This window comes from Drechmeria coniospora, chromosome 03 (assembly GCF_001625195.1).
Source record: "Drechmeria coniospora strain ARSEF 6962 chromosome 03, whole genome shotgun sequence".
Taxonomy (NCBI): Eukaryota; Fungi; Ascomycota; class Sordariomycetes; order Hypocreales; family Ophiocordycipitaceae; genus Drechmeria; species Drechmeria coniospora.
Genome location: NC_054391.1, coordinates 1777625 through 1794355, shown reverse-complemented (window position 1 = coordinate 1794355; position 16731 = coordinate 1777625). Strand labels below are relative to the sequence as shown.

The 16731-nt window shown below is 56.9% G+C and overlaps 5 protein-coding genes across 5 annotated transcripts; 4 read left to right on the top strand and 1 right to left on the bottom strand.

The window, feature by feature from the left end:
- Window positions 1-1401: 1401 nt before the first annotated feature.
- DCS_06361 (ABC transporter ABCl1) lies at window positions 1402-6112 on the top strand (the record flags this gene model as incomplete). Its single annotated transcript, XM_040803651.1, has 3 exons — window positions 1402-1990; window positions 2169-3208; window positions 3272-6112. The coding sequence occupies 3 exons, from the start codon at window positions 1402-1404 to the stop codon at window positions 6110-6112; spliced, it is 4470 nt and encodes a 1489-aa protein (XP_040653755.1).
- A 2311-nt stretch (window positions 6113-8423) lies between these two features.
- DCS_06360 (uncharacterized protein) lies at window positions 8424-9148 on the top strand (the record flags this gene model as incomplete). Its single annotated transcript, XM_040803650.1, has 2 exons — window positions 8424-8477; window positions 8573-9148. 2 exons carry the CDS (start codon window positions 8424-8426, stop codon window positions 9146-9148), a joined length of 630 nt encoding a protein of 209 aa, XP_040653754.1.
- Window positions 9149-9696: 548 nt separating this feature from the next.
- On the bottom strand, window positions 9697-11298 carry DCS_06359 (diphthamide biosynthesis protein; the record flags this gene model as incomplete). The annotated part of the gene is made up of 1 exon (XM_040803649.1): window positions 9697-11298. One exon carries the CDS (start codon window positions 11296-11298, stop codon window positions 9697-9699), a length of 1602 nt encoding a protein of 533 aa, XP_040653753.1.
- Window positions 11299-12960: 1662 nt separating this feature from the next.
- Window positions 12961-13869, top strand: DCS_06358 (FG-GAP repeat domain containing protein; the record flags this gene model as incomplete). The annotated part of the gene is made up of 1 exon (XM_040803648.1): window positions 12961-13869. The coding sequence occupies one exon, from the start codon at window positions 12961-12963 to the stop codon at window positions 13867-13869; it is 909 nt and encodes a 302-aa protein (XP_040653752.1).
- Window positions 13870-14947: 1078 nt separating this feature from the next.
- Window positions 14948-16207, top strand: DCS_06357 (FAD binding domain containing protein; the record flags this gene model as incomplete). The annotated part of the gene is made up of 1 exon (XM_040803647.1): window positions 14948-16207. One exon carries the CDS (start codon window positions 14948-14950, stop codon window positions 16205-16207), a length of 1260 nt encoding a protein of 419 aa, XP_040653751.1.
- Between the last annotated feature and the right edge of the window lie 524 nt (window positions 16208-16731).

Below are 16731 nucleotides of genomic sequence, written 5' to 3'. Positions count from 1 at the left end.
GTACATTTACTCCTTCATTTTGCCTGGCTTTCGCTGGTATTACTTTATCTGCCAAGTCGCTGTTCCCAGGTTACGACGTCTTGATCCGGCCCGCATTCCGTTGGGGTGAAGCGAGTTGCAGACAACCATGCTTATGTTGACTTATATTTACCGGTATCTGCACTCCGTACACACTGCAATGATACGAGCTCCGAACTGCAACGAACCCGTCGAAAGAACCGTAAACACCCGTACTCCGTAGCATCGCAAGCACTCGCCACCGACAATTTTGGACTATCTGTATGAGCAAGCATTATTAGCATGCAACCTCTCCACAACATCGGGCGTCTACATGTGTGCAGCTAAAGTTAGCCATCAACCCCTGCTTCTGACGTGCAGAGAAAGGACAATCCTTGCACTGCGAGGGGCGTGGCTTCTAGGTCTTGAAGAATAAGCCCCCGTTGTTATGTCCAACTCCTGTGCAGTCATGCACAATGACGACCCTCTTGCAATAGGTGTACAACGTAATAATTGGCAAACGCCTGTAGAGAAAGGGCATGCTTAGCTTGGATTGTCCATTGTATTTTTTTTATTTCTCCATCTCGGTTACGTCGGCAGCTATCCTGCCGTGAGAGCGGAAGGATTCAACGAATCGTTGCTCGTCCGGCCCCATCCCGCGCCTTCGGCTCCGTGATCCAACAGTGGATGTAACGTCGATCCGCAGAGCAAAGACTGTATACTTGTGAGAATTACACAAGGGACAAAACTACATGCATAACCATACATGTAGTCGCATCAAAACAGGAACACGAACTAAAGCCACTGCTACCCTTTCTTTCCCGGTGGTTTGCATGAATTTTGGTTCCAAATGGAATATTCGTATAGCAACATCCCATTTTCACGGATTGCGGAGCGTAACTAGGCGTGTGCTTATACCCACTTACCGGCTCTTTGCCCCCGATCGTGGACATGTGCCAACTCTCCTAAAGTCCTGGGTTCGCCTGTCAAACTTTCAAGTCTACAACTAATAATACAACAGCGCCCAGAGACTTCTCTGTATACGAGACTTTTGGGTCTCACTCACCGGTCCGATTACATCCTCTGAAATATTTTGTGCGGAAAAGAGTTTTCGTCTACTCTGCTATACCTATTGAACGTGTGATATCGGCTTTCTCTAACAAGGGTCAACCGATTCTACACCAGCGGCCTTGTGAGCCTTGGGACTGTTCGGGATTAATCGGCACCTTGCGCGATTCTCGCATACTTCAGCTGCGCTGTTTGCTCACCTCCCATTTTTTCTTCAAAAATATTACTTTTCAGTGGTCGCCGAGCTGTGTGTTGACATTCCCTGGACATCATACTTGTTGGCCTGATTCTGATCATCTACTTGCCATCATCAGGGGCGCACAAGCTACCGACGCAATGGAATCAGTCACGCGCATCGAACAAGCTTCGAATGAGCAAATTCGCGATAGGGACCATGCCGCTAAGAATGATGAGCCACCTTTGCAACTGCTACACAGCGACGACGACGATGAATACACACCAGACATCCAAGCTCTTGCTCGCTCGTACTCGCAGCCCTTGGAGGTGCCCAGCCTAGGACAGCTCATGGCAGAATCAGATTCTCCTCACAATCCCAACTCACCCAACTTCAACGGTCGCAAATGGGCGAAGACGGCTGTCAAACTATTGTCCCAAAATGGCACATCATACCGATCCGCGGGCGTCTGCTTCCAGAACCTCAACGTCCACGGCTACGGCAGGTCAACCGACTTCCAGAAGGACATTGCCAACGTCTGGCTCTCTGTCGCCGGCTTCGTGCGCAGAATGACCAAAACAGGCAGTCGGCGTGTTGATATTTTACGCCAGCTCGATGGTCTGCTGCATAAAGGCGAAATGTTGGTTGTTCTAGGTCCGCCAGGATCCGGTTGCTCTACTTTCCTCAAAACCATTGCTGGCGAGAAAGGCACCCATCACGTCAGCGACGGATCCTACATGAACTACCAAGGTATGCAATCTTCCCGCTATCCCACCGCCCTGTTCCTTCATGAGATGTCATTGTCGCCCGGTCACCTGTCCGCCCGGAGCATGGGAGGTGAAGGGTCAAGTGCAGGGGGCACGCTAGTTACGAGGCCGGGGGGCGCGGTGAATCCGTTGCGAATATGGTGACTGACATTGCATTTCAGGAATTCCCGCAACAGAGATGCGCTCTAGGCACCGCGGAGAAGCCGTCTACAGCGCGGAAGAAGATGTGCATTTCCCTCAGCTCTCCGTCGGCGACACCCTGTACTTTGCCGCCCGGGCTCGTCAGCCGCGACACTTGCCAGTGGGTGTCAGCGAGAGCCAGCTCGCCACCTACCTGCGAGACGTTGCGATGGCTGTCTTTGGCATCTCCCACACTGCCAACACTTGCGTGGGTAGCCAACTGATCCGCGGAGTTTCCGGAGGCGAGCGTAAACGCGTTACCATTGCCGAAGCCGCCCTATCAGGGGCCCCGTTGCAGTGCTGGGATAATTCCACTCGAGGCCTCGACTCGGCCAACGCCATCGACTTCTGCCGGACATTGCGGCTGCAGGCGGACGTCTTCAGCGCAACCGCGTGCGTTTCCATGTACCAGGCGCCGCAGGACGCCTACGATCTGTTCGATAAAGTGCTCGTTTTGTACGAGGGCCGTCAGATTTTCTTCGGAAGAGCCGACGCTGCTGCCAAATACTTCCATGACCTTGGATTTCACTGTCCCGAGAGACAATCGACGCCCGATTTCCTGACGTCCATGACGTCGCCACCGGAGCGAGTGGTGCGACCTGGATTCGCCGGCAAGGTTCCTCGGACCTCGGATGACTTTGCAGCCGCGTGGAGGCGGAGCCAAGAGTATGCAACGCTTCAGCTGCAACTGGAAGAGTACAAGAAGACGCACCCTTTGGGCGGACACGACGCCGAAGTCTTCCGGGCCTCGAAGCAAGCGCAGCAGGCGCAGGGTCAACGCAACGAGTCCCCCTTCATGCGCTCGTATTGGAGTCAGGTCACATTCTGCCTCTGGCGCGGGTGGAAAAGGCTGGTTTGCGATCCAAGCACGCCGATCGGGGCGATTATCGGAAATTTCATCTTGGCCCTCATCATCGGAAGCGTTTTCTACAACCTCGACAGCACCTCGTCCAGCTTCTTTGCCCGGGGGGCCTTGCTCTTCTTTGCACTGCTCATGAATGCCTTTGCTTCCTCCCTGGATGTAAGAATCTCGTCAACAAATTTCGTCCTAGGGATGGCCAGGCAGTGCTGACACTTTGCTTAGATATTGACCCTGTACGCGCAGCGACCAATCGTCGAGAAGCACAACCGCTACGCCCTGTATCATCCTTCGGCCGAGGCGATTTCGTCCCTGCTCTGCGACTTGCCGTACAAGATCATGAACTCCATCATCTTCAACTCCACCATCTACTTCCTGGCCAATTTGCGGAGGGAACCGGGAGCCTTTTTCTTTTTCCTCCTCGTTACCTTTTCCGCCGTTCTGGTCATGTCCATGATCTTCCGGACCATCGCTTCGGCGTCCCGCACATTATCGCAGGCCCTCGTTCCAGCCTCCATCCTGATGCTCGACCTCGTGATATTCACCGGTTTCGTGCTGCCGAAACAATACATGCTGGGGTGGTGCAGATGGCTGAGCTACATCAACCCGTTGGCGTACACGTTCGAGGCACTCATGGTAAACGAGTTCCACAACCGCCAGTTCACCTGCACGGATTTCATTCCCACGTCGCAGGCCCCTTCGGAGGGTCTCTCCGGGGCACTTGCCAAGTACGCCAACGTCGCCAACAGCAACAGGGTCTGCAGTGCCATCGGCGCCATCCAGGGGCAGGACTTTGTCAGCGGCGACGCCTATACCAATTCGCAGTTTGACTATGAGTGGGGTCATCGCTGGCGTAACTTTGGCATCCTCATCGGTTTCACCGTCCTCTTCCTCATCAGCTACCTCGTTGCGGCGGAATACGTGCCGGCAGAAATGGCTCAGGGTGAGATTCTGGTTTATCGTCGCGGTCATCGGCCGACATCGGCCAAGCACGCCGACAAGGAGTCGGACGATGCGGAGCATGCCACCACCGAAACAAAGCCCGTCGTCTCTCCAGGTGGCGGGGAGAAGGGCGAAGGCGTCCTGCAGCAGCAGACGACGGTGTTTCACTGGCATGACGTCTGCTACGATATCCCGATGAAACCTGAGCCGCGACGGATCCTGGACCGAGTCGACGGGTGGGTGAAGCCCGGAACGCTGACTGCGTTGATGGGAGTCTCCGGTGCGGGAAAGACCACGCTACTGGATTGCTTGGCCGGCCGGGCTTCGATAGGCATGCTCACGGGAGACATGTTCGTCGACGGCCGGCCACGAGACATGTCGTTTCAGCGGAAAACGGGTTACGTCCAGCAGGCCGATCTTCATCTGCACACGGCCACGGTGCGTGAAGCGCTCGCCTTCAGCGCGCTGCTTCGTCAACCTGCCGAGATTGCCGATTCCGAAAAGCTGGCGTACGTGGAGGAAGTGATCAAGATGCTGGACATGGAGGAGTACTCCGACGCCGTCGTCGGCGTTCCGGGCGAAGGTCTCAACATCGAGCAGCGCAAGCGCCTCACCATCGCCGTCGAGCTGGCGGCCAAGCCCCCTCTGCTGCTCTTTGTCGACGAGCCCACCTCCGGACTGGATTCTCAGACGTCCTGGGTCATCCTTGACCTGCTCGAGAAGCTCGCGAAGTCGGGCCAGGCGGTGCTCTGCACGATCCATCAACCGTCGGCGATGCTGTTTCAACGTTTCGACAGGCTCCTGCTGCTGGCCGAAGGCGGGAAAAGCATCTACTTTGGGGAAATTGGCGAAGGCTCCAGGACGATGACGGGCTACTTTGAGAAGCACGCCGGATACGGCTGTCCCGCCGACGCAAACCCCGCCGAGTGGATGCTGCAGGTGACGAGGACGACGACGTCCGAGGACGGAGACGGCTCCGGTGCGGACTGGGTGAGGACGTGGCGCGAGAGCGACGAGTTCGTCGCCGTCCAGGAGGAGCTTGACAGGTTGAAACGGGAGCCGCAACGGCGTGCTGCCGGACGGCCGCTCGGCGATGAAGACGGGCCAGGCAGCAACGGCGAGTTCGCGGCCCCCTTCACCGTCCAGCTGAAGCAGAGCCTCGTCCGCATCTTTCAGCAATACTGGCGAACGCCCGTGTACATATACTCCAAGCTGGCTCTCTGCACCCTCACCTCCCTCTTCATCGGTTTCATCTTCTTCCAGGCGCCCAACACGGTGCAGGGCCTTCAAAACCAGATGTTTGCCATCTTTCAGCTGCTCACGGTGCTCGGTCAAATCGTGCAGCAGTCGATGCCGCAGTTCATGATCCAACGGTCGCTGTACGAGGCGCGCGAGCGACCTTCCAAGGTCTACTCCTGGGTTGTTTTCATGCTCTCGCAAATCATTGTCGAACTGCCCTGGAACGGGCTCATGTCGGTGGTCATGTACTTTTGCTGGTACTACCCCGTCGGCCTGCACCGCAACGCCGAGGCGGCGGGCGAGACGAGCGAACGCGGCGCGCTGATGTTCCTCTTCATCCTCATGTTCATGCTCTTCACCAGCACCTTTTCCACCTTTGTCACGGCCGGCTTCGAGAGCGCCGAGGGGGCGGCGAACCTGGCGAGCCTGATGATCACGCTGAGCCTCATCTTCTGCGGCGTCCTCGTGCAGTCGGCCAACCTGCCGCGCTTCTGGGTGTTCCTGAACCGCGTCTCTCCCTTCACCTACCTCGTCGGCGGCATGCTGTCGACGGGCGTGGCCAACACCGAAGTCGTCTGCGCCGCGAACGAGCTGCTACACTTTAGCCCGCCGGCGGAGCAGACGTGCGGCGAGTACATGTCCAGCTACGTCGAGATATTCGGCGGCCGCGTCATGGATGCGAGCGCGACGGCCACGTGCGCCTTCTGCCCCATCGCCGACACCAACACGTTCCTCGCTCGCGTCGACAGCAGGTACTCCGAACGGTGGCGAAACCTGGGCATACTCTCCGCCTACGTCGTCTTCAACATTGCCGCCGCCATGCTCGTTTACTGGCTCGCGCGCGTGCCCAAGCGGAGCTCTCGTGGTGCGCAAGCGAAGAGCTAAACCATCGCCAACCGCTCCCGTTTGACGTGTGCTGGGAGGTGGTGGGTGGTGCATGAGAGGTGGTGGTGCATGGGAGGTTGGAAAATGGGAGCGCGGGAGCCGGGGCGGGTTTGAATGGAAAGACAACACCCTGGTTCATATCAGGTAGAAAACTGGGTCGACATGATTCGGCACTGCCTCGTATTTACTGTTAGCACATCCGCACACCCCAAATCCCACCTGTAATGGATGAACGGTAGTATTATCGGCTTGGAGGCGATGGATTGCAGGCGATGATTCCGAGATGCTGGAAATATTTTGCCGCCATCCTATCCATACTTGGCTGCGCAATCGTGCTCTGGGCGGGAAGGCGTCACCGACCTCGAAGAATGAGACTAGCCAATAATGCCGGATAATCAACATGGATATGGGGGCAGGCGCGAGGGAAACACTCGGAAGACATGGAGCACAGGTAGGAACGACCAAGAATAAGTTGGTTTTACTAGTAATTACCGGGCATGCTGTATTTGCATGTACCTGCATGTACACGGAACGGCTTTGCCGGGTATTAATGGCTCTGCTTACAAAGTTTGTTTGCACATGGACGCACGCAGCATCGTTTACACTGCAGACCGTTCCAGGGACAGTCCATTTGCCTGTGCTTTCGTCGTTTCCAATCGATAGTCACCCTGTTCACGCTCGCCATCCGGATAATTCACTCGTTTTGGTAGGACGGGACTGGAGGCAATAATATATGAAAGCGCGCCGGATAGTTCCAGCCCTGGAGTTACGAGTGACTGATGCTGTACGGTTGGCGAGTCACACGGTGCCCACTCTTGCTATAGTTATGCTCAAACAACGCCAGGGGCTGGAAGTAGTCTTGAGTCGCTATAGAGGTACGCATATGCTCCGGATAGACATGCCCAATAAATCTCATGGACTGGCAGACCGAACTACTTGGGGGCTGCCAACGCCGCCGCATCCTACTGTTGGGCTCCAGGGTAGTGAATTGTTGGTGGTTGGCGGTGGTCGGCATACATGTAAGTAAGTACTTCCATGTCATGTATGGTGCGGAGTAAGTACTTCAGTAATACTTACAAGTACAAGCGCAGAAACAAGTATACTTCCACATAGGGTTAAGCGTGGGTGGGCAACCCGCGTGCAACGGCCCACCCCAACCTTCGCTATTCCGCGAGGCACAAACGAGAAGAAAAAGGAAAAAACAGCATGAGATCAAATAGTCATATGTTCAAGGCGACGTCATCCCCCGCGCCATGCATGTGCACCTACTGTACAAATGCGCGTTCTGTACGGAGTATTACGTGTACATGCCATGTGCGGAGTTGCAAGGTACGTGTACACGCATGGAGTAAGTATGTATCTGTTTGATGTATCTGTTTGATTGAGACTGCCTAATACTTGCTCGAGTACATGTACAGGTACTGATTGTACATGCACTACAGTAATAGTGGGTACTATACTTACGGAGTACAACTACAGTACTTACTTAGTTGTATTACCAGTAATAATACTATTTACTATTTACTTGGGTAGTGCTAGTGCACCTACGACTACAGTACTTAATCAAGTACAAAAAGTAATACTCACAACTACAAGTACTTTCAGTGATTTGGTACAACGACATGTACTTACGCATGGCAGGACGTCGATAACACAAGCTTGCTCAAGAACAACGCATCGACCTTGGCGAACAAGATAGAGGAACGAAAGTGGCGAAAAAAGAGACTCACGAAGCAAACACCCCCATCCCCTACCTCCTACGTTGTTCCTCTTCGCGCAATTGTGCAAGTGCCCCTGCGTGCCGAGTACATGTACTTACTGTACAGGCACTTGCATGTCGGACGGAGCATCGTACCTGTACGTAAGCGGCCCAAGCACCGATCGGCGCTACAAGTTGCCCTGTGCTACCGCCGTCGGCCCCCCGTGCTGGCTCCTCCTTAGCGCCCGATGCCAGGCCCCGCTCCGCTGTCGTGCGTCGGCCCAACCAGGCCGGCCCTTGCAAGGCTGCAACCCAGCCTTCGAATTCTTCCGCCTCGCTTCTTTTCACGCCGGGTGGCGAGGAAAGGAGCATGGATGCTGCGTCGATTCGATGCAAGGAGGCTGTTATATTAATCCGCCTGGCGCCCATGCGCCCGCCCTCGTTTCTTTTTACCCTTTTCCCGTCTCTGCTGTCTCAGCTGCCGATACAATCAACGGCATCATCGTACGCACGAGTGAACGAACAAACTCACCAATAATCTCAGCACTCCTCGCGGTGCAACGCTCTCCCCACCTCACCATCCGTCGGCCTGCGGGTCGCCACATCGTCGCCATGCTCTTCGCACTCATCTTTGTGTGCACGCGCATCTCGCAGATCACGACGCTGGTACGTGCCTCCCAACTCTCGTCCTCGCTCGCCAGCACCCCGCATGGAGGGGTGCTCGCTCGATCCGTCCTTGACTGACATGCTTCTTCGGCCAGATCCCCATCGTCGGCATGCTCTCGTGGTTCATCAACATCTTTGTCGGTTTCAACGCCCTCACGCCCGACAGCATCCTCATCCTCTTCATCACCTCGGTCCTCGCCCTCGCCTGGGCCGTCTTCACCCTCTTCAGCTACCATCGATCGAGCGCCAACGCACGCTTCGTCGCCGTCGTCGACCTCGCCATCTTCGGAACGCTCATCGCCTCCGTCTACGCCCTCCGCGGCATCGCCGACGCCGACTGCTCCAACACGCCATCCTTCTGGGGCTTGTGGACGAACCACGTGTCCGTGCCCGACTTTGGCTGGGCACCCAACAAACCGTGCGCCATGCTCAAGGCTTGCTGGGCCTTTGCCATCATGAACATTCTCTTCTTCTTCACCACCGCCGTCGTCGCCTTCGCCCACGGCGATCACATGAGTGCGCACCGCGACGAGGACCGCATCCACACCCGCTCCACCACCCACTACACGCAATCGAGCAGGCGTACCCGCAGTCACAGGAGCCACTCGGGGTCGCGGCGCAGCAGCAGCCACCCTAGTCCGCACTCGCACACGCGCCGCGTCTACGTCTAGACGGAAGACGATCGCCGCCGAGGTGGCCGAGGGAGCGGATGGACCCGGCGGGAGCAGCTGTCGAGCGGCCGACAATCGGAGGGGCGTAGTCGAGCAGAGAGACGGACCCGGCGACGAGGAAGGGAGCGGGGAGGCGGACGTCGAGGGATAGGCGTCGCATCGACGGGACGACGTCGAGGGGTAGGCCTCCAAGGACATGGCGTTGAGGGAACGGCGTCGAGGGAACGGCGTCGAGGAAACTGACGGCATGAGCGACGGTGGTTGACCATTCTCGATATGATTGAAACGAAACGGCCTTGAAGTTTGTACATAGCGTTTGATATGAATGATGACATGAACATCCGCATGACGGCGTGTGTAGCCAATGTTGTTGGACGACTGAAAGTGTGCGTTGCCATCTGCCAAGTGCCCTCGGCCATGCCCAAAGTGCCGAGTCGAGCAGGGTCCAAGGTTCACTGCGGGAGCACGAGATAAGAGAGAGCCGTGGCGGCGAACGGGGGGGGGAGGGGGGTCGGATGGACGGACGGTCGGGCCGTACATCATCACAATCAATGTCTCCCGCCGTCATCGCCGTCGCCGACTGTGTAGCCCCGCGCGAGGCCACTGCGTCCCTCCTCGACGAGCGTGCTTGCGCCGGCGTCAAAGTCGCTGCCCAAGCCCTGCCACGTTCGCTGCGAGCGCAGATATTCCGCTCCCGGGCTGACGACGCCGTTGATGGTCGCCACCTCCTGCGCGGCCCGCCGTGCGACGGCCCCGGACTGGCCGTCAAGAGTCTCCTGCTCGTTGGCCGTCGTTTCCTGCATTCTTGACCGCATGCTGAGCTGCTGCATCGGCCGACTGTGGCTGACGAGCCGACCGGTCCGCAAGTCGAACTGCGGTGGCAGGGACTCGAGGCCATCGATACCACCATCGTCGTCGTCGTCGCCATCCACCTGAGCCGCACCCCCCGTCTCTTCGGATGCATCTCCATCCCGCTCCCGCAGCTGCCGCCCTCGGTCATCCTCTTGCCCGGAGTCGCCCATCCGCATCTTCTCGATGCCACCCCACCACTCGCCCCCCCACGTGCGTTCCTCTTCGCTCATGAGGGCCACCTCCATCTCGTACGGGGTCACGACGGGCCGCCAGTAGCCGACGTCGTCCTCGATGAGTCCGCTCTCCCAGCAGCCCACCACCACCCAGCCTTCGATCTCGGCAAAGTTGGCCAGCTTGGCTGGGTTCAGCTTGCCCACCACCACCGTGTAGCTCTTCTTACCTGCACGCGCAATCTTGGCCCGTAGCGCGTCGACGGAGGAGAGGTAGTTGGACACCGACAGCGTGTTGACGAGGATGCCCACGACGCCAGCCGACGCGAGCGAGAGCACGCGAGCAAACCGCCGCCGCAGCAAGCCGGCCGTCCGCGTCGTCGGGTTGTCGAGCGAGGGGGATGCCGTCGTCGAGAGGACGTGAAGCGAGCCGAAGCGGCATTGGAGGGCGAGCAAGAGGGACGGCGGCGGGGAGGAGACGTGGAAGAGCGCGTACGCCTGCAGGTCCGTCGCCTCGGCCCCGACTATCCTGCGGTTCGGTATCGGCGCGGCGGCATTTCTGAAAACCTCCGTGGCCAGCACGTTGGCGTATCCTAGCGAGCGCAGCCGCTCGACGAGGCCGTCGACGTGGTCCTGATACGTCAGGTCCGCCATGACGACCGCTCGGGTGTCCTTGTCGCCGAACTCGGCCATGAACTGGACGACAACGGCGTCGTGATCCAGTTCGTGGCTCGTGTACACATATATCACCGGCAGTCGGCTGGTCGGGCTCAGACACGTCCTCCCGTAATGTACGACGACGTCGGCATCGGCGTGCTCGGCGGCGACCTCATCGACGCAGCACGCGCTGTAGCTCGTGTCGGCGAGGATGTGAATCCGTCGTCCGCCGTCCAAGGCCTGACCGAGAGCCTCGACCACCCGGGGGGCATCGACGAGCATGTGGTCCGGGAATTGTAGCGCGACAGTCTTCCAGCCGCCAGCACGGATGTCGGCGGCAGTGCGCACCACTTCGTACGTCGTCTTCAGAGCATCGTCCGAGAGGGTCGATTGGGACGCCGCCCCGATGGGCAATTCGAACAGGTCATCGTCAGGCGTGGAGAGGACGGGAGCGGCGGTGAGGGACGACATCGACCTTGTTTGCTGCCGTCGGTAGAAGTTGGACGGCGAGGTGCAAGCTCGACGTGTAAACTTGGATCATGACAGGAATCCAACTTTGCACCAGTTCGATGTTTTTCTAGGGATGAGGGGCAAGTGTACTTACACCAGCACCAGCCGGGTGCAAATGTGGGGTGGCGGTCGAGAAATGCACCGCACTCTAGACATATTCGTGCGGCGTGTGTGAGCCGAAGTGCATGACGCTTACCGATCTTGGCCAGCCGCGCGTGCGAATTATAAACTTCCGGTACCCCAAAAATCGACCATAATCATGCCCAAAACCGCGGCCTTTGGGAGGAAGGGGGGGGGGGGGGTCGAAATGCAACAGCCAACCATATATATGCCTTGGAATGCTTGGAATGCTCGGCATGATTCCGTTTCACAAACTAAATTTAGGTGCGCTCTGCTGCTAGTGCCAAGCTTGGAAATGAGACATTCTCGTCGACTGCTTCTTCAGGACTAGAGTCTGGGCTCTCTTGTTAACATTTCCCTGGAATCATGAACGGGGATTTTGAAGTTGTCGCCTATTGTGGGGAGCTCGTTCTCATTCTTCTACAAGAATTTCCACGTCCCTCGTGCCCTCCATCACAGAGCTTGGACTTTCCTAAAGATTGTGTAGAAGCACACACCAACTTATCCCTCCAGAGTGCCGCTAGGGCACAAACGGTAGGTGGTTTTTTATGCATCACTTACGGAATCAACCATCGACTCGGAATGGCTGCTGTCTTGTCAACACTGGTCTTAGGCGCCTGATCCTGTATTTGCTGATGAATGACAGCTAAACCGACGCTGCGTTCAGTCGTAGGAAGCCAGTTGTTGGTTCGCTTTCCTGGATCGGAAGGTAGGTAATACCGCATGATGTAAGGGGCAGTCAGGATGGAATCATGCATTCTTTTGGATGCTGTATGATGATCTAGAAAGTGATGGGGTAGATAAATTTCATCCTTACGGAACACTATTCAGTTGGTTCTTTGCGGCCATCTCCTTTATGGAAGATGTCATGGTGGAGGCCGACTGTATCAAGGGCCGCCCGAGGGCAGATGGTTGTTTTGCCAGTTTCTCTCAACCATCTCCACTCCGCAGTTGGACGGACTTCTAGTTGGTTTCTTGTCCCGTGCTGGTAAGGGAATATGACTGCTTCATGGGGTGCGGCTTGTGGTTGCATGACCGGGTCCTGGGGTACGCGATCCTACCCCGATTTGTTGCCTGCCGATCTAGAACTTCAACACCCCTCATAGGCTGTATCAAAGGTCTATAGGATGGATTCGCTAGCCACCATAGTGCCAGGGGGTGCCTAGGCCTTGAGCTGGATGCGACCTAGATGTATGATGACTTGCCTAGAAATAGTTTGCGGCGTGCCAAAGCAGCCTCGTGAAGAATGGCACGGGAGCCTTCCAAGGGTCTCTCGACGAGTCCCAAGGAGCATCCCCATGACCGGTACCCCCCTGTTGGCGAGAATGATGAGCTGGATTTTGGCATTTAAACCAGCTTGGACTTCAGACACTTCCTTGGGAGACTGTTTGGAACCGATGTCGCGACTTGTATGCTTTCCCCTCCTACTTGTGCACTCGCTCACGTAGGGTCTTGCACCCATTTCCGCTGTCTGTCGGACCCACGCGTATAAACACGCTCAGAATGCGCCGCGTCTCCCTCCCGTTGGTTGCGTTCGGCGCTCTTGGTGGAGCCCAGTCGATCCAGGAGTTCCCACGCAACGGCTCGGGGTTGACATCCACTCAAGCCATATATCAGGATGGCACGGTCTACATCCTGACGGAACCCGTCTCCGCCAATGGGCTCTGTGATGACAAAGACTTCGACGCCGAGCCGCCGCTGCCGTTGCCGGCACGCTTCACAGCCCTGGACAAGATGTGGCAGCCGGCCGTCGACTTCGATACCGATAGTTGCTACAATGTGCCGGCCATCGGTATGGACGGCCATATCGACCGGGGGCGTTCCAGGCACGAGTCCAATACCGAAGGCTGCCGTGACGAGTTCGATCTGGACCACAGCAACGTGTACTCGCGGCAGCGGTGCAACAACGGCTGGTGCGCGTACGTATATGACTACTTTTTCGAAAAGGACATCGGCGACCGCATCTGCATTGGCCACCAGTACGACTGGGAGCACATCATCGTGTGGACCAAGGATGGCAAGCCCGTCTTCGGGGCCGCGAGCGCCCACGGTGGCTATGATGCACGCCTGTGGGACGACATTCCCAAACAGGGTACGCACGTCAAGGTTGTGTACAACAAGGACGGACTTATTGGCACTCACTACTTCCGCTGGAGCAAGGGAAAGACCGACGAGCCACCGGAGAACCACAAAGGTGTGTGGTGGCTTAGCGACCTGCTGTCATGGAACGGGTTCCCGAACGTCGGGCTGAGGAATAGCCTGTCGGCGTGGGATTTTGGTGCCGCGACCATGGCGATCCGTGACGATACCCTGGCTGGCAATCTCAAAAAATCCGTCGATGCCATCAGACGGAAGCTGCCGAGCTTCAAATTTGACTTTAACCTCGATGATGGGTCGCCCGGATATCCCTGAACGCCTCGACCATTGGAATGTCCACGAGGATGAGATGATGATGGTGATGCCAACAACGGTTCGATACCTTCCGCGACGAAAGGCCGATGGATGAGGGCGTTGAGGAGCAACGACGGAACCTAAGTAAAGTCTCGGGCCGCTCCGTCATGGCTCATGGCGTGCCATCGTCGCTGAAGAATCCCTGTAGATGCAGCGCCATCAGCCCCGCCCTCACGGAAAGATCGCGAGTCTAGCCATTCTCGCATTCCTTGAACCAAGTCTGGGGAAATTCGTTTTTGGACACAAATCGGAAAGATGTGATGGAGAATGCATGACTGGAAATCCGGGTAAATATAGAAATATAGAAACTAGCACAACCCATAAGCTCGCACGAACCCCAACTATGCGCTCCGCTGTCGGTTCGTACCCCATGAAGGGATATTTCGTGCACTTCGGCGACATGCGTGCCACACTGCACTGCGCTTCACTTCGCGGCAAGCAGTCGTCAGCATGGCACTATGCGGACGACCCTAGGCTGTAAACATGTTGCAAATCGTCCGCGGGTGATGTAAACTGAATTGCGTCGATGAATATTATTATCATCTGCCAACACATTTTGTGTTGTCCATGCTCGTCGCTCATATCGCCTGGTGAATCGACGTGACGAAGGCGTAAGGAGGCGGTGTGACGGCCTCGGCAGAGAGGCCATCAATGAGCCGCCGCTGTGGGGGATAAGACATTGACCAAGACATTGGCGCTCTCCTCACAAATGAAATCAAGGACGAACTGATGGCTGTCTCAAGACAGCAACTACGTGTATGCAGTTGCCGGTTTGGTCGCCCTTAAAGGCAATGCTGATCCTTGTTGCATTGCTTTGTGACCACTGGCAACCGAAAAACGGATGAGCCGACGACGGCAGGGATGAGGGAGGGGTCGCATTGTACTGTGCAACGACGGACATCTCCACGAGTTGCTGTCGATCAATATCGGCCCCGGCTCTCTTCAGCGTCCCTTTCACGCCCCTACATCTATATCAGAAGCCCGCTGGTTGCTCCCCTGAGCATGGCGGCTGGCGTGGAATGGTCCCGACGTCCAGGTAATGTCCGATAGCATGCATCTTCTGCAAGGAAAGACCATTTTTGTCGCCGGTGGAGGCATTGCCGGCTCAGCATTTGTCGCCAGCCTACGCAAGCTCTGGGACCCATCGTGGACGCCGCCGACCGTCGTCGTCTTCGATCGCGACTCCAGCGACGTAGCCGGCCGACGCGATGCCGAGAGCTACAGCGTTTCCATCTCCGGCCACAGCGAAGCCGGCGGCCTCGTGGCTCTCCAAAAGATCGGCCTCGTCGACGAGGTACTCGCACAGGCCGTCTCGGGTGCTGACGGGACCGCCATGTTCAAGATTTGGGGGCCCAGCTGGCAGGAACGGGTGCGTCTGGAGCAGAAGCCCTTGCATGGTCTGCCGACGGCGAGCGTGCGCATTTCGAGAAAGAGGTTGCGGCGGATACTCAACGACGCTGTCGAAGGTTGGGAGTATGGTCGGATTCAATGGGATTCCCAGTGCTTGTCGGTGAAGAAGCTCGGCACCGGAGAGTTGCGGATCCGCATCAGGCAGGGTGATGAAACGGTGGAAAGGGACTGTGATTTCCTGGTAGCTGCCGATGGGGCCATCAGCAGACTCCGCGCTTGGTTTCGCCCAGACGACAAATTGCAGTACGCCGGTGCCGTTCTGAGAGGTGGTCTGGCAACCTTTGACGACGGCGTCCCGAATCCGCCGGGCATGGACTGGGGGTTCATCATGTCCAGCCGGGGTATCTCGTGCTTCTATTCTCCCGTTGACGAGAAGACGGTCGTCTGGCTGGTTGGCCATCTTGAGAGGGAGCCTGCGTCGGCTCTGCATCGTTCGAACGCAGAAGCGGTCGTGACACGGGCAGCCGAGCTAGGCGCCCATTTCCGAGAACCTTTCCAGGCCATGGTCGGCCGCACAGATCTCAACACGGTCATGTGCATCAACGCCCACGACAAGGAGCCTTTCCGGCACCAAAAGCTGGACCGGATGCCCGTCGTCTTCATTGGGGACAGCAACCATGCGCTGAGTCCCTTTGCCGGCTTCGGGGTCAACCTGGCGCTGTCGGATGGGTGGGACCTGGCCTGGCAGCTGTGTCAGGAGACAACCTCGCTGAGAGAGGCCATGGCTGCCTACGACGACATCAGTCTTCCCCGTGCGGCTGCCATGGTGGCCGCGTCGAGGAAGAATCTCCAGGCGGGACATGCAACGGGGTGGCGGTATTGGAAGTTTATGGCGAGGCTCTGGGCAGGACGGTGGTCGAAACGGTCGAAGAAGCCATCGAATGACTGACCATTGGAATGTGACGTCTGCTTTCGTCGGATAACACAACTCGCACTTGGGATGAGACCAGACAGCGTCCGTGACGAACAAGGTGCCTCTCCACGGCGACAAGGAACAAAATGAAGCTGAAGCTGGTTGAACAGGCCTCTCAGCAGGCATTAAAGTGCGTGATTAGCCATTGATCCTGGCAGTAGATTGGCAAAAAGCAAGAGCAATCATGGTGTTGAACTTGACGATGGCAGGAACTCTTGGTTCTTACTGCCAGCCCAGCAATGGCGTACCAACGCACAGTGCGCCAAGTTGACCCACCCCTTCTTAAGGAGGTTATGTAGCATTACTTTTGTACTCCGTATTCACAATTCTTCTGACGATGGCATGGGGTTATACTTACAGTACGGAGTACTCCGGTAATTTCTCTGTGGTGCCATGTACTGTACGGATACCCCGTAATAATTAATAAGAGGTATTAGTTGTACGTTCTTCGTACGGACGTACGGATACAGAGTACGGAGTATTAATACATGGTACGTACG